This window comes from Grammomys surdaster, unplaced genomic scaffold, assembly GCF_004785775.1.
Source record: "Grammomys surdaster isolate TR1022 unplaced genomic scaffold, NIH_TR_1.0 139, whole genome shotgun sequence".
Classification (NCBI taxonomy): Eukaryota; Metazoa; Chordata; class Mammalia; order Rodentia; family Muridae; genus Grammomys; species Grammomys surdaster.
In genome coordinates, this window is record NW_021604597.1 from 6,510,074 (window position 1) to 6,535,670 (window position 25,597).

The 25,597-nt window shown below is 37.7% G+C and overlaps 1 protein-coding gene across 1 annotated transcript in view; it reads right to left on the reverse strand.

Annotated features, from left to right (window-relative positions):
* Nbea (neurobeachin) overlaps positions 1 to 7,048 on the reverse strand; it is a 513,393-nt gene extending 506,345 nt beyond the window's left edge. Inside the window, exon 1 of the mRNA XM_028763470.1 lies at positions 6,779 to 7,048. Within this exon, the coding sequence (XP_028619303.1) occupies positions 6,779 to 7,048 (270 nt within the window). The remainder of the gene's footprint in view (positions 1 to 6,778) is intronic.
* Between the last annotated feature and the right edge of the window lie 18,549 nt (positions 7,049 to 25,597).

The following is a 25,597-nucleotide window of genomic DNA, read 5'->3' on the forward strand; positions in this document are numbered from 1 at the left end:
GAAGGAAGGAAGGAAGGAAGGAAGGAAGGAAGGAAGGAAGGAAGGAAGGGCAAACAGATGAACATGGGCTTTTTGATCAGGCTGAGAATTTTCTGGAAGTACAGTTTCCCTTAATCCATACTGAATTTTCAGTTATGAATTTCAGTCAAGATCTTGAATTAGTAACCAAAATAGTAGGTCTTCCTGAGATAGAGGATGCTAATTGAAGTTCAACTTTTAAGTTTTAGTTTTACAGAAATAGGCCTTGTCTTAACTCTCATCTTAATATCTTCTCTGCTGCACAATAACCAAATGCTAAGGCTGAGGGGGCACAGCTACTCTACTACTCTGGCTGCATCCTCATTTAAAGTTCTTTAAGCCGGATTCACTGTGACTTGTGTCTGGAAGCTAGAAGTACACTGCATGAGGTACTGGGATGAAACTTAAAATGGAATGTTTTTCATTTAAACTTCTGCGTTTCTTTTCAATTTAGTCTAAGGTAAAAATAATGGCTTTTTATCCTACAAAGTTCTTGATATTTTGATGCTCTTCTATCTTGGGTGGCAGCTACTGCAGAAGAGATCTCTTTCTTGAAAAGACTACATTTTCTTTTCTTCTTTGCTTTCAAGCATGAAGTTTAGACAAAAGCAAGTTGTCTAGTATAAAAGACTGTAAGGTGTCCCAAGGTATCCAAAACCACTCCACCATCCCTCAATTCCAGCTTAAATAGTTGCATGGGCAAGATAACTGGGTGACAACTTTATAATCAATAAAGGAAGTTGCAAAGAAAGGCAGTACCTTCATTGCCTCACACTTCACTTCATCTTGAAAGCTCTGTACCTCATTTGAAATACTAATTCTGTGCTAGCAGAGGAATTCTTTCCATTCTCAATTGACAAAAGCCCAACTTCAACTGATTGAAAACTAGTAACAATGGTAACTAGTTTTGTAATAGTAACAATGGTATTTTAAAACAGCATTAAAAATGTTCTAGTTCCATTCTGCTACTGCTAAACACCAAGACCAAAAACAACTTAGGGGAGGAAAAGTTTATTTCATTTTACAGATTACAGTTCATCCTTGAGGGAAGTCAGAGCAGGAACTGAAGCAGAATATTGAAGTAAAGACCATGAGGGGATTTTTGTTTGGTTGGTTGATAGGTTTTGAGTGTGTGCATACATGTGTTTCCAGACATGATTTCACTGTGTGGCCCTGGCTGTCCTAGAATTTACTCTGTAGATCAGGCTGGCCTTGAACTCACAGAGATCCATGTGTCTCTGCCTCCTGAGTGCTGGGATCAAAGGCATAAACCACCACTATCTATTGACAGTGAGGAAATGTTACTTACTTGCTTGCTTTCAAAGCCCATGCTTAGCTAGCCCAGGACATTCTATCCAAGGAATGATGTCATCAACAGTGGATGGGGCCCTCTTACATCAATTAACAATCCTCCAGAGCTATGCCCACAAGCCAATCCTATCTAGGTTAATTCTTCTATCAAAGCTTTCCTTTCAAGATAACTCTAGGCTGTGTTATGCTGATAACTAAAGCTAACTAAGACAACAGACAATCATGACAGGTACAGAGGCACTGATATCAAATCAAGAAGACATTTAGCTCTTTTGGGTTAACATTTAGTCAAATCTGAAGGCAGGCACTACAGTCATATACTAAAGACTCAGTTCAGTATCTTGATCAGGAGGGTCTAATAAGTCCTAGCACCAACTACATGATTCACCTTAAATAAATATTCAATCTAAACTAATCATGGGTGTTAGCCAACCCTTCCTAATATCTACCTAACTCAACAAGATGACTAAGAATGGGGGTGAATGTGAGTGAGTGGTCCATTAGCGAAAAACTCAAGTTCCATTAAAGAGAAGCATAATATAAATTCTCGTTAATATTTCTTTTCAAATTCTTTTTTAATGACTATGTATTTTCTTTCTTAATAACAGAAAAATATAATTAACATGAGACTATTTTACCACATTCTTACTATGCCTATGATGTCAGTTAAAAAATTATTTATGGCAGTGCTAAGGAGGCAGAGGCAGAACAATTCCTCTGAACTATAGATTAGCCTGGTCTATTTAATGAATTCTGTGAGACCCTGTTAAAAAAATCCTTAGACTTAAAAATAACATTTAGCATGTAATAATGCCTAACAGCTAACATATACATGTTCAACATACTTGTAGTTTTAGGAATAAGCAAAATATTATATATACGTATATATGACATATTTGGATTCTAATCTAGGTTACACTAGTTTTTTTGTTGTTTTGCATTATACAACAAGCTCATTTAGACTATGTGGGACACTAACTCAGTCTGTAGCTTTCAAAGCTAGTTCTAACTACTACTGTTTTCTAATAGTATCCTGCATATTCAAAATGCATTTAACTACCAAAGGGCAAGAAACACAAAGAATAAGTATGTAAAAGATTATGTACTGCTGTTATGAAGTTCAGAGCTAGAAGGTGCAACACAAATAAATATTTGTAATATAGAGAGTGACTGGTAGGCCAACAGTACAGAGTACATGAAGTATAGGCATAATATGTGAAAAAGCTGCAATGACATTTTAGAATGGCAACATTCTAAAAGAACAAAAATGTACATGCGAATCAATGTGATACCACTACCCTGGGAAACAAAATGGCACTGGTCTGTGAAATCCACTATTTATCAAGTCAAGAAAGAACCTTGTGACATTTTCAATCAATGGTCTAACTGGTACCAAAAGCATGTATAAACTTTAAATAAATTTTATTTACTTAAAAGTACAAAACTTGATCACAGAAAGCTACATATTTGTGGTTTAAGTGTCATTAAATGACTATTTTTAGTGTTATTATATGATACATATATCCTTAAGCTCCTTAAGATACCAAAACTTATACTATGCTTATATTTAGCTTTCCATACTAAATAGCAATAAAAATATATAATCTACTTAGCTCATATGTCAATATAGTAACATGCAAGAAATCATTTTAATATAAATAAATATGGTTTTATTGCAATTAAATACTTCCATGAATCTACCTAAGATATAATTGTGATTTTTTTGTCCTTTATTTTTGAGATTGTAATTTAATTTCAATGTTTCTCCCTCCCCTTTTCTCCCTCCAAGCCATCCCATATATCCCTGCTTGCTCCCATTCAGGTTCACGGCTTCTTTTTTCAGTAACAATTGTATATTTTTAATAAATTCAATTTATGTATATTCAGTTTATGAAACTATACCAGTAAAATATAAATTATTCTGATTATCAGCTTGAAAACGAATAGAGTATCAAGGAAGAATTATGATCACTGTTTAGTACAAAAAAATAACAAAATTCTCCCTTTTCACAAACTACCATGATCCACATCCCAAAAAAACTGTAATCATTTACATGCCATCATACACTTAGTTGCATCTTTTAATATACTAAACAATTTATTACTTATATTTTTTAAAAAATTAGAGAAATACTCTTACAGCTAAAGACAAAAATGATACTTCTCATAGTGATTAATCAAAATAATCTATAAACTCATGACAAAAAATGAATTCAATAACTCATGAAACAAATCTACAAGACTATAGTTGAATTCTACAATTATAATTTAAAATTATACTACCTAAAGCAGATTTAAAAGCACTATTGTAATCATTTCATTAAATATTAATTCTCCACTTACCATTTCTAAAAATTTGTTAAAAAAGACTCCCATGTTATAAACAAAGATAAGACAGGATGTATACATAGCATTTATTTGAAGGACTGGATACATTCTACAAATACATGTCAAGTAAGTTTACAAAGGAAACAATAGACCAAGTATGCTTGCTTTTACAAGAGGAAGCTAACCATAAAAGCTCTTCAACAAACTCTCTTAGGATGTCATATTTACATGTTCCTCCTAAAGCTAAAGCTTCTTGACAACTAGTTTCTATCACTGGTAGATCCACAAGGAAAATTCTTGACCACATACTCTCCTTGTATAACCTTATTTTCAAACTAATCCAATCATCCCAACTGTTCTGTCTCATCTTTGAATGTTTTCAGTCACCTTCAATACCATGATAAACAATGTAAACACCTATAACGATATCATTCACTCTATCTTTTCCACTGTGATTCTTCACTACAATTCACCTAACTAGGAGAATGGTCCCCTGCCTTTGATAAGCAGAAAAATTCTAAGCAGAGCTATGATGAAGTACTATATTTTATTACATACTTGAACTTTAATTTGGCAATTTTTTTCCAGATAAGATAAATATGAAACAGCATCTGAGAACCAAATATTAGTATTTTCATATTTTCTCATTATACAGAAAGAATGAATGAACAGGAAAAACAAATACTTTGTCAAAGGTGACTACACCAAGGGTACTGTCAAAACTCTCAGTTTCCTTACTCCCCCTCCTTTCTTTTCTGTCATAGTGCAACGTAAGAGACATTTCACTGTTCCTACCTAACATTATTCTTTCACATTTTAAATTAAAACTGAAAGTAAAAGATTCATTTTGGAATTATTAAAGGCTTCCAACTTCTATTTATACTAGCTATGTTTACTTCTTAAATAAAAATGAAGCTTTGATAATTATTGTAATGCCAAATATACTTTTTAAGAATCAACGTGAAATTCCATAGTCTCAATTATGACTATCTTTGAACAGTAAGAACCTAGAATTCAAAACCTACACCTCATAGGGCTAGTTCAGGAACTACAATACAGTCAGCAACACATTTTGTCATCTTCTCTTTATCCTAAAAGTTCCCATCTAAAAATAGACTGTATTCCTTAAATCTATGCAAATAGAATTTACACCTAGTATTTCTATTCTAAAAATCAATCTTGGGGATTAAGGTGTATGTGATTTGGTATCATACTATTTCTAAAGTCTATAAGCTAAGCACAAATATATAAAAAAAAAAAAAGAAAAATGTTTCCATCTTTCATGACAGATTTCACTGCACTGAAGAGTTAAATTTCTTTTTAGCACAAGAGAAATACTTCACTTCCTTTTTTTAGTCTACTGTGTATCTAAAGAACCCCATCTGTCAAGAACGGATCCAGCAGGCATGGTTGTTGCTGCAGAGTCCATACTGGTTCCACATTCAAATCAGTCTCCAGCTTGTGAGTCCTACTACCTCTTATCAGGCCACATAATGTATACAAGTAAGCATAGAAATGCCATTATCACATCATCTAAAGTAACAAACATCCTGTTGGCCTCAGAAAAAAATGGAAAAACTTAAAATATGTGTGTGTTATTTAAATACAGATAAATTGAGTAGCAGCTAATATATTAATATTGTTCCTTAAGACTGCTCAGCTTTTCTTCTAAAAAAAAAAACAAAGAAAGAAAAAAGAAAGAAAAAAAATAAAAACCTTTTAAAAGAAATAACCACCAACACCCCCCACCCCCCCCCCCCCCCCCAAAAAAAAACCATTAGTGTTTTGAAAAGAACTGGTTATGGGATGACAATCTGAAACTTACAGTGACTTTTGTGGCGACTTATTTGAAGAGTACAGAAAAGTAAAACAAGGTGTTTTGCATTCAAGCTGCAATACATAGAGAGAAGTAAAGACAGATGACCTATCTTTGAGTTGACATACTAGCAAAAAGAGCACAAAAAGTACTCCAACTTTTCCATGAATTTCAAAGGTTCAGAAACAACAGACATTATCTAATCCATGTCTCAGGGGACCACTGCCATAGCTGCAGTTTTCTTTCAATTTTCCAATGCATCAAATATAAAATAATTGCTTCGCTGAAAATTCAGACTTCATGAGGTGTTATAAAGATCCCCAGCAAGCATTTTTCTTTATATTCCCGAGACTTCACACCAAATACAATGGTCAACTGACTGCTCCTGATTCATACCTTGCCTTCCAAAACCCAACCTTACTGAATGTCAAAGGCTAGATATTGCAGAGGAAGACGTTTTTTGAAAGCTTTGCTGAAGAAAAGCAAAAACAAAAACAAAAGAAATGCATTTGCAAAGCGCAAAAGCCATGACCTAGCCTTAATTATGCTCTATTTCGGCTCTTCCTGTCCTGCTGGACCAAGTCATCTTGAACACTGCTTAGGCTCTCTGTAGATAGCGCAAAACATTAAGTCATACACACTTCTGCAGTAACTCTCTTACCATGAAAGGAGCCAAAACCTAGGCTGCCTTTGAAATCTTTCTTCTGGTCTTTATCCACAAGCCACCGCAACCATAGAAACCAACCTGTATGATCCGGTGCCCCTTACATTTTAACACCTTCTGCACCCCACACCCCCAAAGGTAAGAGATCGTCGTAACTGGAGCGATACTACAAAGAGGTGAAGGTTGCCTAGTGATGGGGGTAGGGGTGAGTACAGGCACAACACTCTCCATCACTGCCACCGAATGTATTTAAAGACAGATGCAAAATCTGCATCATTCGTCGTCCTCCCTGGAAAACCCAGCACCCCAGCTGCTCAAGTTGGAAGCAGTGCGCTTCTCACATTTCAGGAGCACGGGGGTGGGGGCTGGGGCGCTGGGGGGGGGGGTGGTCTAGGGGCCGGGCTGTCACCCTCTCAGCCACAGCACGGACAATCAAGAGATTGGGAGGAAAAGCTCCCAAAGGACCTGAGGGCCGCCTCACCCCTCCATAATGACCGACCACTCGTCGGAAGTGCCGGGTTGAGTTGGGCACCGCGCGGGTGACAGGAGGGAGGTGGCGCGGCCGTGGCTGCGCGCGGGCGGGCCGGCAGGAGGCTGAGGGACACGGGGGAGGCAGGGCGCGGACGCCCGGGGGCCCTTACCAGGTTGAGCACGGTCTCCACGATGTCCCTGTTGCTGACCTCGCCGACCTGTATGAGTCCGATCAGAACGGCGAATTTCATACGGATGTTGCGGATCGGCACCGAAGGGTTGATCATCCCCGCAGGCAGCACCACCGGGCCGGAGCCGGAGCCGGCAGCCCCCCGAGGCTCCCCCATGGCGCCTCCGCCGCCTCCACTGCCGCCGGCCCCGACGGCCAGGAGTGCGACGGGCTGCGGCTCGAGCCCCGGGCCTGGCTTGTCGCTCGCCATCCGCCCCGCTGCTGAGGAGCTGTGCAGCGCCGCCGCGCCGCCTCCGCCGGTTCCGTTATCCCCGCCGCGGCCCCCGCCCCCCGGCCGGCGCCTCGCAGCCCCAGCATCCACCAGCGCCGCGGCGCCGGGCCCGCTCCCGTCCGCGCCTCAGCCGGGCCCGGCGGCCGTGCGGGGCGCCTTGTCGATCGCCTCCGGGGATAGCCTCAAGGGTCGCTCCCGAGGTCTCCTCACTGGTCTCCTCACAGCCTGCCGCAGCTGTCTTCCCACCGATCTCACGGTCCGCCTCAGCGCTCGCCTCACGGAGCTCCTCGCAGATCGCTTCAGAGCCCTTCGCACGGATCTCCTCGGCTCGCTGCCACTAGCCCGGCCCCCGCGGGGATGCTGCCTCGTCTCGTACAGCCCTCCGCCCTCCGCCGGGGGCCAAAGCTCGGGCCGCTGCCACCGGCGCCGCTGTTGTTGTGAAGCCCCGACGCCGCCGCTCACTCCGCCATGTTGCCGCCCCCTGCCTGCGGTAGCGGCCACTGCGCCTGCGCGCAGCTTCGGGGGGGGCGGAGTCCTCGCTGCACCCCCTCTTTCTCCCGGCGCTCCTCCTCCGCATCCCTCACCCCTCGTCCCTCCCCCACGCGCTGGGATCGGGCGGACAGGTGAGCAGGTGCGCGGGGAGGAGTCCTGAGGGGAAGGACACAGCTTGCCCGTCTGCTCTCCATCCTCCTCAGCCTCGCCGCGTGGGCCACGTGCGGGGAGTGGAGGGCCACCCGCTCCGGGTCGCTTTCCTTTCCTCGCCCTCCTTGGGTCCGCGGCCCCACCTCGCCGCGGGGGTCTGGAGACAGGCGCCTCGTCGCGGGGCTCTTTCCACAGCCTGGGGAGAGGCTGACACTTGCACCTACGGGCGCGGCTTAAAATAGATGCTGTCAAACCAGGAGCCTCTCTGCCAAGCTAGTTCTTGAACTCGCCTCCCCGACTACCGGATGAGGTGGTTGGGTAAGAGCAGCAAATCCCATGCTAGAAATCCCCAAAGATCCTCAGGTATGATGCTAGTGGATGATGACTCCCTTTTCCGTAGGCGTATGCGGTTCACAAGATTTGTTGGAATTATCAAAATACATTGGAGGTCGTTACGACCAGCCTTAGTCCGTGAGAAAATTTTAATTGATAACATTTACACGCACATAGTAATCTCTCTGATGGCACTGAGTTAAAACCACATAAGTATGACTGGTGGCTTCTTCCTTGACATCAAGGATATGGTTTCTTTAATATTTCAAGTGGTCTGCCCTTTTCAATAAAGATATATTGCCAGTCACCAGAAACATTAGAAATCCTAAGATGTATTCAAATCATTTAAATTGTCATTTCAAACAAAAAAGGTCAGTATACAAATGCATCATAATGCATAATTTATTTTTATTAATCATCTTTGCCTGGACCGTAAGTCAACTCCCACGATACAGGATCTTGTAAACATTTCTAAAGTACCATAGGGCAAACTTTCTTAACACCTATGCTTACAATTAGTTCTTGGTTATATGTGTATTATTAGTCCAAACTCCCATTTAACTGATGAATTTATTAAAGTAGTTGCACAAAAATAACTGAAAGAAGTGCTAAATTGGTATGTCTATTTAAACGAAATAGTAATGGAATTATAAAATGCTTACATCATTAAAACTGCTTGAGGAATTTGCAAAGCCTTAAGACTTCGTAGTTTGGCAATTAAGAATTCCAATGATACTGGATGGTTGTGGAGCAAGCCTTTAATCCCAGCACTGGGGGGAGGGGGGGATAGAGGCAGGCAGATCTGTGAGTTCCAGGGCAGCCCTGTCTACAGTTAGTTCCAAGACATCCAGGAATATACAAAGAAACCCTGTATTGAAAAACAAAACCAGTAAAAAGAACTGTGACTTTTAGAACTACCTACAATATCTGTGCCTGACTCAGGTAAGCCTCATCTCTAGTTCTATAAGAGCTACTTTAGTTGCAAATTTAAAATGTCGTATCTCTTTCAAATTATAAAATCCAGGATGAAAGGTATCTCAATCTGCATATATATGATGAATACACATATGATTGATAGATAGATAGATAGATAGATAGATAGATAGATAGAATGAACATAAGTTGTACTTCTTGCTTTAGTCTAGGCATCTTGAATGAGAGCTTTGAGAGACACTGACAACCTGATCTTCCCTTTTCCTTTCTTAGTGCATAGCTTAACATCCTGCTCTTAACTTTCTGTTTTGTGTCTCAAGCAATAGGTGTGTTCACTTCAGCTTTGTTTTTCATTTACTGGAGATGAATAGGTAAAGAAAATAATCACTGCTCAAAGTAGGAAAAGCTCACTTTGCATACTTTATTAAATTTTAGAAATATTTTTAAGCTTGCTAATTAAAGTATTCTGTAGATTGTCAGCTCCTTGCCCTGGTTTTTTTTTTTTTTTAAAAAAAAACTGGGCAGGGTTCTGAATCATCCTTTAACTATGTGTGCAGTCTACTCAGGCTATGTGAACTTCAGTATCCTCATTCCTTAAATAGACATGATAAGACCTAACCTACAGGAAAGAAACCAATGAAATGATTTCAGTTCAGCAGCAACTAGTATATAGTAAAATACATCTTTGTATCCCTTATACTGGAACTCCGTGTGTAGAGTGACCTATATACACACACATGAAAGACCAATAATAACCTGTTTACAATGCATTCATCAAATTTAAACTTTAGTTTTCTTCAACATTGGACCCTTCCACCCCATTTTTTTTAACCACTAATTTTACTCTTAAGCACAGAACACAAACACAGCACAGAAATTCAGCATTTGCACCTCATTTGACACAGGCTAATCATTACCAGCCAACAGACATTTGCATGTCTATTACAAATTCGAAAATTACTAGCTGAAATAGGTGGCTTTAGTATTTTCTATTTAAAGAAATATTATTTTAAATATTAAAAGCTAACCAGGAAAATATATATATATATATATATGTGTGTGTGTGTGTGTGTGTGTGTGTGTGTGTGTCAATGGTATAAAAATATGTATTCTGGAATGCACAAAATTGAAGTTTATTACAGGTGCCTTAATGAACACAGAAAATGCACCAAACGCACACACCTTTGCACCATTAAGCCAGCAGTAGCTTGTCCATCCTTCCTGGAGGTATGGTCTAGCTGATACCGCATTCTTTTCTTTTTCACTGCTGTCGTCTTGTTAGAAAGTTTATACCTGGATTCTTCTACCCTTACTCATTTCCAACCCAGTATCCCATAATAATCTTAAATCTACTTTTTGATGGGCAGATAGTGGTCTAGAATGCATACTTTATTAATCACTATAAATTCTACATACATCCACATCATCTGTTTAAAACATGGTATGATTAGAGTGTTCATCTGAGTGCCAAAGGCCCTCCGTGCTTTGGCTTTTTTTCAAGCTTTACCTCATTCTATTTCTGACAGGAAACGTTTTATCTATGACTCCCAACATTTTGGAGTATGCACCGCTTTTCTCATTACTTAAAAATGTTTAGCCAACTCCTAGATTCTTAACCTAGAGATTTATGTTTTTAATTTCCACAGATTGAAAAAATAGTGAACTGCTTTCAGGTTTTAATTTAATAAAAAAAATTTAATTAAAGAACCTTTACTTTTTCTTTTAATTTTATTGTGTGTATAGTGTTTGTATGCATGCTTCACTCACAGGCACACAGAGTTGTGAAGGTCAGAGGACAACTTTTCTTTCCTTCCACTGTGGCATCTAGGGGATAAACTCAGGTGGCCCAGTGTTCCTTGGCAAGCACTTTTACCCACTGAGCCCAAACTTTTATGTTTTCTAAAGCACATATTTCATATATTTGAAACATATTCACAGGGGAACACATGCATATTGTGAATTGTATTATTATATTCTCAGATGAAAAAAAATGTCCAAGTCCTAATTGACAGTACTTGCTATTTTTATCTTATTTAGAAAAAAAAAAAAGATGGCTGTTGATGTAAATTCAGATACAAGTATACCGGAATGAAGTAGAACTTAATAGGATTAGAGTCCATCTAAAAGGAAAGGAGACAAATAAGCACAGAAGAGGAAGTGAGGCAGAAACAGAGGACACTCTGTGAAGACCCAGAGACACCTTGGAGTTTTGCCACCGGAGGCCAAGGAAGACAGGGCTGCTGATAACCACCAGAAGCAAGAGAATTCTCTCCTGTGGTACCTTCAAAGAGAGATCGCTAGCCCCTTTACTCTCCAGACCTGTAAGAGAATCTTTACTTTTTAAAGCCACTCCTACTCTCATTCCAACACTAGCTTATGCTTTGTCACAGCAGCTCTGAGAAACTAACACAAACACACAGGCTAAATGTGATTTTGTTACCTCTGTAAACAATGACTAATGTAGATAAGAATCTATAGATAAGAATCTATCACGTTGAATAGCTCTGAGGTCCCAAGATTCAAAAGGAAAGCTTTTGCCAACCAGAATTTCTTTCTGCCCAGTGACTGTACTGTGCTCTCTTACCTTGGTACCTTATTCAGTCTTCTTTCTGCCCTCTATCCTGATCAGTCCCACCAAAATTTCTGTCAGTGCAATGGCATCTTCATGAATACATTTATGATCCCATCTAAGTAAACAGGGAATGCTATACCCATTTTCAGCTTCAAGAGAAATGTTTCTGGATTTTCCAGTAACCTAGGTTGACAAATTTTCACTTAAATAAAACCAACTGCTTCTATTTTCTCTGTCTTATTAGATAGGAGTAAGAAAATCACAGGCCAATACATGTAGACACATATATAATTCTTTCACTAAAATGCAAAAAAAACTACAAAAAACCAAAAACACCATATGTATTGTTTGTCTATGTATATTATATATAATAGTTTTACACTAACAATTGTCGAACAGATTTATTCTTCAAGGTGATGCCAAATATACTTTCCCACTGCGTTTGCTATACATGTGCTAGAGAAAGAAAAGTATACAAAGTACACATACAAAGGTTTCACTGACTGGTTTCTGTTAAGTTAGTTACACCTGACAGATACCATTCATCTCTTATCTGCCATGTACTTTTACATGTGTTGATTCTAATTCATTACAGCATATTCAGTAAAATACTACTCGCCCATATTTCAAATGAAAAAAGCTAATATAAAATAAAGTCAAGTCAGTTACGTGAGTCAAGCTTGAGGAAGTTATCAATTTAGGGTATGATCTAGTTCCGGAGAGGCTGAGGCCTCAGTCTCTCACACATCTCACAGCGTAGCCGACACCAAAGCTGTTGTTTAATGTCTACTAGTCATACCAGATAGAAGACACTGGTGAAAGCAGGAAAAGGTCCCTTACAAAAGAAAAACGTGTTGTTTATATGTTTATGTGTTTGGTCTCTGTGATAAAAGTTCACAATAAAAGGCTGACTGTATAAATCAATGACAGAGTACTTGCCCAGTATGCAAAAGATCCTGGGTCCCATCTCGAGAACTGTTAGTATTCTGTCTAAACTCCACCTCCACAGTTATCTGGCAACACCCACTCCTTTACTGAACTGCAGCACAATGGATTAGCAGTGCATAGAATCAATCATAGCCAAGTACTGGATTAATAATATGAGACAACTTAGCAACTGACATATAAACAGTGTATTGTGACACACTTGAAAGCATTTCGACTAGAAGAAAAAGGAAAGGATCTGGGCTGTCCTTTCCACCTGACGAGCTAAGAGACATAAGACTCCTATTCTACAGAGCTGCTTTGGAGTTGGCATCAACCAACTGGAGCCCCATTCACACCCACAATCATACAACTAAAGGAGTTCTCCAGGAACAAAGTGTTTAATTATATATACTGATTAGTTGGATGTTATGTATACAAAGTCTTCAGTTTTGTTTGATCTAATCTCACAAGAGGTAAATGGAATATTATATGTTGGCCACAGTTATATCATCAGCTTCTTTGTTTACATTCAAACAAGCTCCACCAAATTTTGTTTGCAGTAACAATACAAAACTAGCATGTTTCCAGATACTTGCCATTATCCAAGTCTAGTAAGGTAATGGTTTAGCCTCAGAACTTCTCATTCATAAACATCACAAACAACTCACGTGGTTATGTCAAAAAGGCCAACATTTTCCCTAAGAATATCATTTTTTTACCATACTTTTCCTGATCTTAAATAATCTGTAAAGAATGGAATAATGACTGAAAAAAGGGGATTCAAAATGAGATAATATAGATTAAGTCCAAATTCTGGCAAATTTTCCTTGACACCATACCTCTGATCCTATCCTATGCAAGTACCTCATGTATATTACTCAAAAAACTTAAAGGAATAAAACATATAAAGGTTCATTTAGTTTTCTATAGATGGTAAAGACTGTGATCATAAAATGGCAGAAATTCTTAAGAGTACCTTGAGCTTTCAAATTATATAATTTTCACTTACTTTCTCTTTATTCATTGACTTCCTGTTTTAAAATACAAATATAGCATGCATCTTCTTCAGGTTTGTTTGTTTGTTTGTTTGTTTGTTTTAATGAATGGCTAAGATGCATATGTTTGTATATATACATATGTATATATGTGATGTATATACATGTATATGAAATGAAAATAAGATTACTATAAAAAGCAAATTATATACATGCATATATACATATGTGTATATATACATATATATGAATGTATGTATGTATGTATGTATAAATGATACATCTCTATTAAGTGTATTAAACCAAATTAACAAGGTAACTTTGGGTTCTGCTAGGTAGGGGAAAGGGCATTATGAATTAAGTATTTTTCTATATTAAAACAAAAGTCAATAATAATAATAACAAAATATTTCTTTGTAAGTAAGAATGAACCATCTGCCAAACTTGTCTTCAGTAGCTTAAGCCAAGCTATTATTTTGTAAATTGTTTATCTACTATTCACTTTCATTAAAATCTTTAGTTCCTACATTCTCTGTAAACAGGTTTAGCACTTAAAGCTCATGCCTGAATAGAGGATCATCCCTGGCTTCATTTCTAGGGGGAAATGTGTATTTTATGAGATTATTATTAATTAGTGTTCCATATCCTTCCTAGCCATATAGATTCCAGTTTTTAAAATGTGAGTTCACAGTATTTCTGTATCTGTGCTTTCTATTTCTATTAGTACCCTCTGTAGTTTTCCTGCCTGTGTCTTTGGTTGTCTCAGTACCTCTTACTAATTTCTAAACTTAAAATAACTTACATTAAATCACCATAAGATATATATGAATTTTTACACATAAGTAATAGTATTAAGTACTTTAATAGCTAGCTGTGCAGGTGTGATCTCATCTCTGGAATTGTACAATATAATTTATCAGCCTTAAGTAAGAAAAATTCCAGAGGAAATATACCAGCAAAAATACAGAGACCAGAGCTATGTGACAAGATGCATGGAACTTAGAATACAGCAACTGTGTAAATATAAAATAGTCATAATCGTACTAGCAAGCCATGAGGCTTTGTGACCACCTACCACTCAATAAGCATTAATCTGAAATTAAATGTACTAGTATTAATATTTTACACAGTAGCAACTATACACCATCCAATATAGATTAATTTGAGAGCATCCTAGAAATCACCTGTAAGTAGAACAACTTCAAAGAAGCATTGTATATCCAGGCCTGGTGATACACACTTCTAATCCCAGTACTTTGGAGACAGAGGCAGACATCTCTGTGAGTTTGAGGGCAGACCAGCCTGGTCTACATAGCAAGATTTATGGTAGGGTGAATAGAGACCCTGAATCCAAAGCAAAACAAAAGAAATATATGTACCCAACTATGTACACAGTATTTAAAATATTGTATACTATTTGGATAATATAAACCATATGACTTTCTTGATAAGGCTGCAAAAAAAAAGCTTTTTTAAACATCATTTAAAAAGAACCAAAAATTTTGTTGAAATATATTCATTGTGAAAAACATCATATGACTAAAGAATAAAAACAACAGTCATTCAGTATTGTGCAGATCTATTGAGTATTGTATTAGTTATTTCTCTGTAGGTGTGATAAAATACCATGAACAAAAGAGTCTGTCTTTGTTCCAGAGCAAAGGCTCATGGTGCCAGGGAAGGCATGGTGGCATACTTCGAAAGAAGAAAGATATGAGAGCCACATTTTTATCCATACAGAGGACACAGAGACAAAACTGAAAGTGTGGCAAGGCTATAAACCCTGAAGGCCCAACCTCAGCACTGTACTTCCTCCTCCAAGGCCCCACCTCCTATGACTCCCATAACCTCTCCAAACAACACCAGTAACTAAGGACCAAGTAATCAAATGCTTGACCCTGTGGAGACATTGCTCATTCAAACCTTCACAAGTATATTCTGCCAACCATGGACAGACAGTTCTAAAGTAAAGAAGATAAAACAGTGAATACACAAGAGTTCCCATCCTTATGGGAAAAGTCACGAGTGTGTAGAGTTCAGCACCTTGCAGACAGTGAACTGATAAAATCTACATAAATACTATTTCAGAGGATGATAACTTTGTGTGCATTCATGGATAGAAACTGACAGTGGTGGTGTAGTCACTTGTTAGACATTTTACCCTTGGTTGGCTACACCTTTCTAACAAGTAGTTTTTTTAACAATATCTTGAGTTCAGTGACTCTAACATACAAGTCTGAATCTCTGAAGGACATAAACAGCTGTATTGAGGAAAAAGGAGAAAGAGGTTAAAAAATGGAAAGGTTAACAACTCAAAAATCTCAACAATTTGATATAAATTCCTTACACTGCAGGTGAGATTAACTATTTAAAAAATAGTTCTAATATAAGAATAAAAACATTCTGTTCCTTTTCAACATGCATATTAAGAAGGATTGAAATCCTCAAAGTTGGCAGAGTAACCATAACTGTGTGGTATCTTTGGATCTCAGTTTTCTTATTCATGAAGTAAGAATGGAGTATAATCAACTTAGATGTGATCACAAAAGCACAAAGTGTCACAGAGAGCAGTGACTAACTCTGGCACTCCTAAGGTGAAGCAGTGACCCCAATCACCTAGAACTGAAGGCAGGGTAAAAAATGCATGGCTGTAGACTCCAAACAGGAAACTGGCTTTGATGAAATATGGGTACATGATGTCAGGGCTATGAAAAGGGAAAATGGCAAGTTCAATGCTCAGACCCAGTGGTTGGGAAGCAAAGGTCAAAAATCTAAACTGCTAAGACAAAAAGTTAAGGTAACTCCAGAAAAAATAGTTGAAGCAAACAGGAATCCCACGAGCAGAGCAGAAAGGCAGACTCAGGCTGGGCAAACACTTGGAAACATAATAAACAAAATGAAAGATAAACAAGGGGCCAAGTTGGGCAACTTCTAAAGGCTGTCTGGGAATTTTGCACCTCATTTCCAGTATACTCATATTGTTCTTTGGGAATACAAGCTTGAATCTGTAAACAACAGACACCCTGGAGCATGTGTTTGAGGTAAGGAAATCTATATAGTCATCCAGTTTCTTCTAGGAAAATTCTGGCAATACTGGACAGCAAGACAAAGCTTTATCTGATCTATAGATAAATGTCCCTTAGGTTTAATGCTGTGGTTTTATGGTTAAGCAAACTGTTTTGAAAGTAAAGAGCCTAAATCAGGTGTTTATGCACTCATTAGATACTCCATATGTATAGTTTCGGATGAGAATGAAAACATTTTCTCTGCTCTTGTGTCTTATGACCTAAATTTACTAACTTTACTCCCTCAAGTTAGTTGACAAGTAAACTGAAGAAATGTATGTGTAAATGTTTCATGTAGATGCTTAGCAAAACACTCCTTTGGGTGGGAACAAATTACTCTCATTAGATAGCTGTTTGATTTCTCTTTCTAAATGTAAGACTGACTACCAGATGTGCAGGCCAGTTGTTTGAAGGGATCACCCATGAACCTCAGTCTAAGCTTTCTTGAAGAAGAAGTGATGTGCTGGTAAGCTCAGCATCAAATTGGTTTGAGGTTTTGGTTTTGGTTTCCTGCATTTTGTACTTTTTTTTTCCAAAGTACTTTGCGCCCCTCAGTTCATGAGAACAGTTACAGGCTATTATACTAATGGACCACTGGGAATATGTGCCTGCGTATTTTCTAAATTTTGGCCATTTGACAGAGCATTTCTGGTAATTGGTTTTACAAATGTTAGCTTTCCAAGTTTTCATTGCATTTAGACATCTGTTAAATTTAAATTGGCATAATAACTAAGTTGTGTTGATATAAAGATAGTGCCATTAAAAATGTCACAGGGATTGGTTGCTTCAAAATGTTTTAGATTTGTTATTAGCATACTAATAAGTAAATGACCAAATGCAATATTAATTGTGCAGTATCAGGATTTGTTACTAATGAATAATAAGTATTAATTAATTAATACATGTTTATTTAAATGTTAGGGTTTTTTCACATGGCCAACTGTGTCAAAATAATTACACTTAAGAGGTTAAGATGAAGAAACTCTAGCACATAGATTTTCACTCATTCTTAGAGTAGACAATTAGCCAAGTAATCCTATTTGGTAATTTCTTAGTGCTAATAATCCTACAAGCTTAACTCCCTAAAGGTTTTAGTCTCTGCCCCATTTAGAAACATGTATAACATGTAATATAATTAGTTAACAGACCACTGTTTTATTCTTTAAGGTGTATAAAAAGTCTAACTGAAAACTCACATGAAAAGTTTTAATTCACGGGAATCCTATAGCTATATTCAGGAAGACAATTTATTATTCTTTATAGTGCTATTTTAATGTTTGTAAGCATTACTGAACTTTGAAGAACTTCAATTCATACTTTTCTTCATCCCAAGGACTGAACGTAGGCCCTCACAAAGGCCACATTCCCAGCTTCCTTAAGATTGTTTTTATATGTTTTGTTCTCTTCTAATATTGAGAAATGCTAGTCCAATATTATGTTATATTTAAGCTTAGAATGTAAAGCCTAGAAATATTTAACTGATCAATAATTTTCCACATATACTGGGTATCTGTGATGAATTTACATATCTTTTTATTGCATCATCTTTCCATATAACAAGAATAGCAGAATTTTTCTCCTGTGACTGTACCCTTCTTAATAATGTTAAAATCATTCATATGAACTTAGCAATTAATTTGAAGTTAGACACCTACCACTTACTCATGTATATTGTAATATTCATTGTTAGCCAAGAATATTACTGTCTCTGGTACTTAAAATGAAAATGGAAAAATGAATCAGTTTCTCTAAGATGCAACCTGCCATTGAAACTACTCACTGGATAAATATTCATACCTCAAGTAAAGTATTAAGGGCTGGCAAGATAGCTCTGCAGGTAAAAGTGCCTGCTGCTAAGCTTGGCAAGCTGAGTTCAGTCTCCAGGACCCAATGATAGGAAGAGAGAAATATCTCTCACAAGTTGTCCTATCGCTTCCACAGGCATGTGGTTCATGCACCACACACACACCAACATGCACACACAAACACAGACAGACACATACACACAAATATAAATTTTTAAATGTAACAAAATTTAAGAAAAATAGACAAAACATTCTAAAATAAAGTAATAAATTTCGCACATGTGAAATACATATTGATGTAAGGCTACTATTAAATACTCTGCTTGTTTTTATTATTATAATATTTTTATTGGAAAATTGTTTATAAGACATAGCAGTTTAAAACAGATTAGTATACTGGACACTAAGACATGTTTAAATGTGCAAGATGTCTGAAAACATATTACCACCAGCCAAATAGTTGACTCTGTTCATGTTTAGCAGTATTTATGTAAGTGTGAGAATTAAGGGCTTTGTTTTCAATGTAAATACTTGCAATCTTATTTTAGTTGCACTGAAGCACACTTGATCACAAGTAGTTATAATGACTTAGAATACGACAAAACTGTTTTTCCCCGGAGGATGATTTCCTTGATCCTGAATTGGGGTTATATCTAGGGAACAGCTATGCTTTTCTCTATCCTCATAAACAGAAGGCTGTGAAGTAGTTGATACAGTTTCTCCTTGGGTAGATAAATACAGTAAACAATGGCCACTGGTGCCATATGGCAGATGTCGTCCAGGTACATTCATAAAGAGTAGAACATCCTAGACCTGGTAAGACCCTACTGTATTCCGACAGTGTCTATACTCCTCTTCCCATTTGGGGACATTGAAATCCAAGCATTTTATCCTGAGATGTGCAGCATTTATTCTAGCTTGAGCTGTATTCATGGTTAATAGATTCAGAAATCTAGTCTAACCTTTGCATATGTGCTCTCTCTCCCCTTTCATAAGTTTACACCTTACCTGAAAGTACATATTATATAAAAGTTTCCTGTAGGGCTGGAGTGTACTTAATGGTATAGTACCTGCTCACATATGTAGGGCCCTGAGTTCTGTCTCTAGCAACAAATTAGCAATAATATTTTAAAGCTACCTCTATTGTATATTAAATATTATAAGTTTTATCCAATAAAACATTAGCTGTTTTCTTCTGTAAAAAAAAATTACTTGTTAAGAAATGTATTTTTAACTTTAAACTTAGAGTTACTGGAACCTGTGGGAGCTCTTTCAAATAGAATTGAACCTATATTTTGTGACTGTATCTGTTTATTTCATATACTGCTTTTTAACAGGACCTGATTTTGCCATCTAAACAATGTTTTCAGAAACTGTTTCTCTTCCTGTATTCGCTTGCTCAGGAAGTGGCACAACAATTCTTTAGCCTGTACCTGCTTTTGATCTTCATTGACGTCCTACATTTGCTACTTCCTAAGTCTATAGGCATTGTCAGACCTCCACGGCACAACTGTGTCAGTTAGTTCAGATCCTTGTGGGACTTTCTCTGGACCGTTGCCATAATCAGACAACCTGTCTCTTCACTAGGTTCTCACCTCTCATCTCTTCTTCACACTGACATCAGAAAGATAATTTGAAGTGAATAAAGTTAATTATGTAAAGCACACATATATGGTATTTCTCGTAATGCCTTTAACTGCTCTTTCAAGCCTTTCATCACCACCTCTACCTCTGGAATGTTTTCTCATTTCTGAAGAACTAATTTGACTTGCTCATTCTTCCTGAAGGCTTTTCTAGATGCCTGGTCACATTAGCGTAGTGCCCAAGGAACACAAAGCTCAGAAGGCTTGGTAAAGCCTGGAGAAGGTGACTGTAATGCAGGACAAGCCTGATTTGTCTTCCTGGCTCTATTGCATATCAGTTTGTGATTTGAAGAAGATCAGTCACGCTAAATGTTAGTTTCTCCTGAGATTAACAACACCTCTTTCAATGAGTTGTTATAATGAATTGAGTTCATTTCACCTGCCTCGGTATCTAGGACATAACAAGAAATAGTGACCCTGCTCTCCACCTGCTTCCATTGCAACCCTGTATACTTGAGAGACACTTACTCTCAATGCTCATCTTGGACCTAGCAGTGCTTGGTAGGCACTAGGGACATCTGTGAAGTGAGTGAGTGAGTTGCTGAATGCTTAACACCTAAGGACACAATTGAAACAATCTTTTTGTCTATTTTATATCCAGAAAGAATAAGAGATAGCAGTTGAAGGCCAGTGATTTAGCTCAGTGGTTAAAAGCACTTACTGCTGCCCGAAAGGATCAAAGTTCAGTTCCCAGCACCCATACTGGTTAACTCACGATCACCTATAACTCTGGCTCTAGGAGATATGATCCTCTCTTCTGGACACACACACACACACACACACACACTAAAAACTAGCATTGGCTAAAACCAAAAAAAATCTGATATTTTAATTTTCTTACATAATACCTATGATATAAACATTGTTATAACTAAATTATCTCTTTAAACATCTCAAAGTTTAGGTAAAAAGCAGGTGACTACAGAGTGACATACATTAAAAAATATATATTGTTTTAAACGTTGGTTCATATTCTTATAGTATCTATCTACCTGCAACTATATCTAATATGTTAAGCCAATTTTTGGAGGATGTTCTGTTGTTCTTTTCTTTTTCAAAATATCATGAGACCTATGACCTTTTATGCTGGTTCTGGGTACATAAACCTAGAAGAAACACACCAGGGACAGCTAACTCCCCAGAATATTGTTGTTTGTTTGTTTGTTTGTTTGATTGATTGATTGATTGATTGATTTGGGGGAGGTTTTATTTTGCTTTCGCTTTTTGCTTGGTTGGCTAGTTGGTTGGTTGGTTGGCTTTTTGGTGTAGCACTGGCTGTCCTAGAACTCACTTTGTAGACCAAGCTGGTCTCAAATCCACAAAGATGTCTCTGCCTCCCGAGTGCTGAGATTAAAGGGATGTGCCACCCCTGCCCAACCAGGATACTGAATTCTTATGAGATATGAGACTAAAAAAGAGGAGGCTAGTTAGATGGAGTATTTGAACTATTGTATGTTATTGCTTCTTGTGTAAACTCAGAACTTTCTCTTTTCATCTCTGCTTTAGACTTCAAATATTATCACTATCCACTATCAACGGACATGTAAAACCCACTCACCTATCACTAGAAGAAACCATAGTTGAAAAGATGTCAGAGGTCATTCTAAATGTGTCAAGTTAGAGATCCACAAAAAAAGGTGATAGCCTTGATCAAAACAACTTGATTGTTTTTCACAGGAATTAAACCTCACATCTACATATAATCATATGTCCAGTTCAGATGCTAAGACTTCCAATATTATGTTATATTAATTAAGCACATTAACAAATGAGTTATTTTTTAAATGAGTACCAGATTCATAGAATAGCTATACATATTAATATATAATAAAATATGGATTCTGAAACAAAAAAACACTGTCAGGATTTCTGCATCAAGAGCCTTGAAATATGTATTATTTTCCCATTATAATGTTTAAAAGTAAGCATAATTTTTCTTCCCTCTTCCCCCTTTGTTGTTTTGGTTTTAGTTTTAGGAAAAGGAATGATAGAATCTAGGCAGGCCTCAAACTCACTGTGTACCTGATGCTGGCCTTGAACTGCTGCTCCTCCTGCCCCTATTTCCCAAATGCTGGGATTATAGGCGTGTGCCCCTGTGCCTAGGTTTTGTTGTTCTTATTGTTCCCCCATTCTGTATTCTCTGTTCTCTAGTAATGGAAGCTACAGTGTTAAGAGAGTTACATCTTTACTCCTCTGACATCTGAGGCCAAGACAGATTATGACATATTGAACTCAATAGTATCTACTCCTCTCTGTTGATAGTAGAATCCTAGTCCTCTTTCTCAGATATCAGAACTGACAAAAGCTGAAGATGGGAAAATGTGCACTCAAGAGACTCTTTAGAAACACAAGGAGTCATTATGCTGAAAGAACTGCACATTGTCTACTGAAACAAAAATGCAAGTCTCACTTCTAAAAGTGTTTATGTACTAGCATTATGCCACTTCCATATATAATTTCTTTCTCATGAAGCCAATCAAGGGATTTCATTTCCAAGACAGGAAGACTGAGGATTTATAATCACCAGGATTTTATAACTAATAAAAGCTAAAAGAATCTGTATGCTTCTTAGTTTTTCTTCCTCCAAACAGAATGTTTACTGCAGATATCTTGTTCTTATTTTATGATATAATACAGAGGAAGTTAATAACTTGGCCTTTAATTTTTAAAGTGCCATTTCTGGACTTTATAGGCATATTCTGAAAGGTACAAACATGTATCATATATGGGAAAAAGGATCGGTGTGAGTGTTGGGGCTTTTGAAAAGGTGATGGGAAAGGAAATGAAGAGTCCCTTAGACCCTTTCTGCTCTTTTTTAAGAAAGATGGGATTTAGCAATACAATAAATGGCCTTCTAACTATTCAGAATATCAGTTACACTAGCCAACCTTCTCAAAATGACTGTGACCAGTAGACAACCAGTAAAGCAGAAGCAAGGCCTTCATCATCTAAGGAATCATAGCAGCCTACTCCCCTTCCCATTGTTTAGTGAGGGTGCTAGCAAGCTACATGATGTCAACCAAGGTAGAGCACCACGCTCATCAAAGCAAATACAAGGAGCCTAGCTGTTTGGTGACTGTGAAAGAGAACCACAATGCCACCTAGGACAGCAAACCACCTTAGGAACATTCTGTTAATTTAGACAGTTAACATATCAGCCAAAGCTACATCTTAACTAATATAACTGGCTTAATTAAACATTCTATTAGAGGTGGGAGAAATCACTGGGAAAGACTACTGTGAAAAGGCTCATTTTCATAGTTTCCCTTTCCTTGCAGTGAGGATAAACCCTAGAAAACTGAGAACACTATCATTCGCTTCCATTTAAACCTTTACAACTTCTTTCAAAGGAACATCTATATGGTTATAATATTGTACATGCCTACACACCAGGAAATTTACTGAACTTGATAACATTTCAGTCTTAACTTCACATAAGTGGAACAATGAAGAGCTCAGTATACAGAAACAGCTTGTATTTTTTGTGCCGTCTATTTTTGTACTGTTTTTCTAAGAATGATCCCAGGGTTTGTAGAAAATAGGATTGTTTTCTTTCTCTTCCTCCTCTTCTTCTTCTTCTTCTTCTTCCCCTTCCCCTCCCCCTTCCCCTTCCTCTTATTCCTCCTCTTCCCTTCCTCCTTCTTTTCTTCTTCTTCTAGTTTCTTTTACCTGTGTTTACTTTTTTATATACATTTTTATTTGTTATTTTATTTATTTACATTTAAAATGTTATTGTCTTTCCCGGTTTCCTCTCTGGAAACCTGTCCATCCCATCCCTCCTCCCCCCTGCCTCCACAAGGGTCGTCTCCCACTCACCTGCCCATTCCTGCCCACTGCCCTAGCATTCTCATATGCTGGGGCATCAAGCCTTCACAGAACCAAGGGCCTCTCCTCCCTTTTATACCAGATAAGGCCGTCCTCTGCTACATATGCAGCTGGATCCATGGGTCTCTCTATGTGTACTCTCTGGTTGGTGGTTCGATCTCTGGGAGTTCTGGGGGTTCTGGTTGGTTGATACTGTTGTTTTTCCTATGGGTTGTTTTCTATGAGAAAGATCAGAATGTTTCAAAATATTTCAGAGTTTTTAAAATTTCTTACCATAATTCTGTTTAAAGTTCTTGTGTAATATATCACTTTCTCAAAAATGAGGAGATAGCTCAATTAATAAAGTATTTGAAACATAAACATGTGTGGAACTGAAAACCATGTGGCCCCGGAAGCCATGTGAAAAGCTAAGCATGGTGCTGCACCTTTGTAATCCCAACCCAGAAAAAGCAGTAATAGAAAGGGGCTGAGGGCTCATTAGCCAGCCAAACCTAAGTCAGTGAGCCCCAGTATCGTCATTACTTTTCTAGTGCCATGACAAAACACCATAGTCAATAAAATATAAAAAAGAAACCATTTAGTTTGATGCCTAGGCTTCTAGAAAGTTACCATCCATGACAATCATGGCTGGGACCATGGCAACAGGCAGGTGTGCAAGGCACTGAAGAAACAGCTGAACGTTTATATCTGATCAATAAGCATGAGAGAGAGAGGAGAGAGAGAGAGAGAGAGAGAGAGAGAGAGAGAGAGAGAGAGAGAGAGAGAGCGCTAACTGGCAATGGCATGAGCTTTTAAAACATCACGCCCAGTGACAAACCTCCTGCAACAAGCCAACACCTCCCAATTCTTCCACTGACTAGAGACCAAGCATTGGAATATATGAGCATATGGGGGCCATTTTCATTAAAACTAAAAATTCTAGTGGAAGACCTTGTCTTAAAAAGAAAGTAAATGACTCCTAAATAACAATAACAATACGCAAGGCATCCACAATCATGTACATGCACACTCACCCAAGATGCAAACATATACATCCCACCCCACGCCCACACATATCTTTAAGTAAAAATGATTAGTTTCTAAACAATGGTCATGAGTACTGTTTCTAAATCATTGATGGTAACAAGAAGCTAAAAATGATTTATTCAATCTGTGCCACCCTCCCCCAACCCATACAAGATTTTCAACATCAATCTCATGGTAGAGAATTTAGTCTGATAAGAATAAAGAAATTTATGGCAAAGTAGGGGATAAGTAGTGCTGTTAAAGTGAACCAGTGATAGAGACTAGGAGAGGAAATTTCGTATCATCAACCACATGAAACGATGATTGTGGAGTCATCTGAGACTGTAAAAGTGCAGAACCACATTTTTGTCCTCACTGGGTCTTCTCCTGCAACATCCATGAAAACAGAGAACCTGACAATAGCTGATTCATTGTTAGGAATTTTCTTAGAATTCACATCATCATGAAAAAAGGTGTCAAAGACTTACCTGGTGTAGACATTTTTATTTTATAGAGTATATAAAGTTGCATGTGATTTAGTCTAAAGAAATAAGAAGTTTAAGACAGGAGTAGGTGATTTTGGAAATTGCTATGAGGTATAGAGTATTCTGAGATCAGAGAACAAGTAGAGTGGAAATAAGAAATGATATAATTTGAGGATCAATATAAGCATCATAGCTATGAGTTTATCATTTATGATATGAAGCATTGAGGCCATAAAATATAGACAAAAAGAGATCAAATCTAAGAAAAAGTACAGGTCTCACAGATGAATAACAAGAA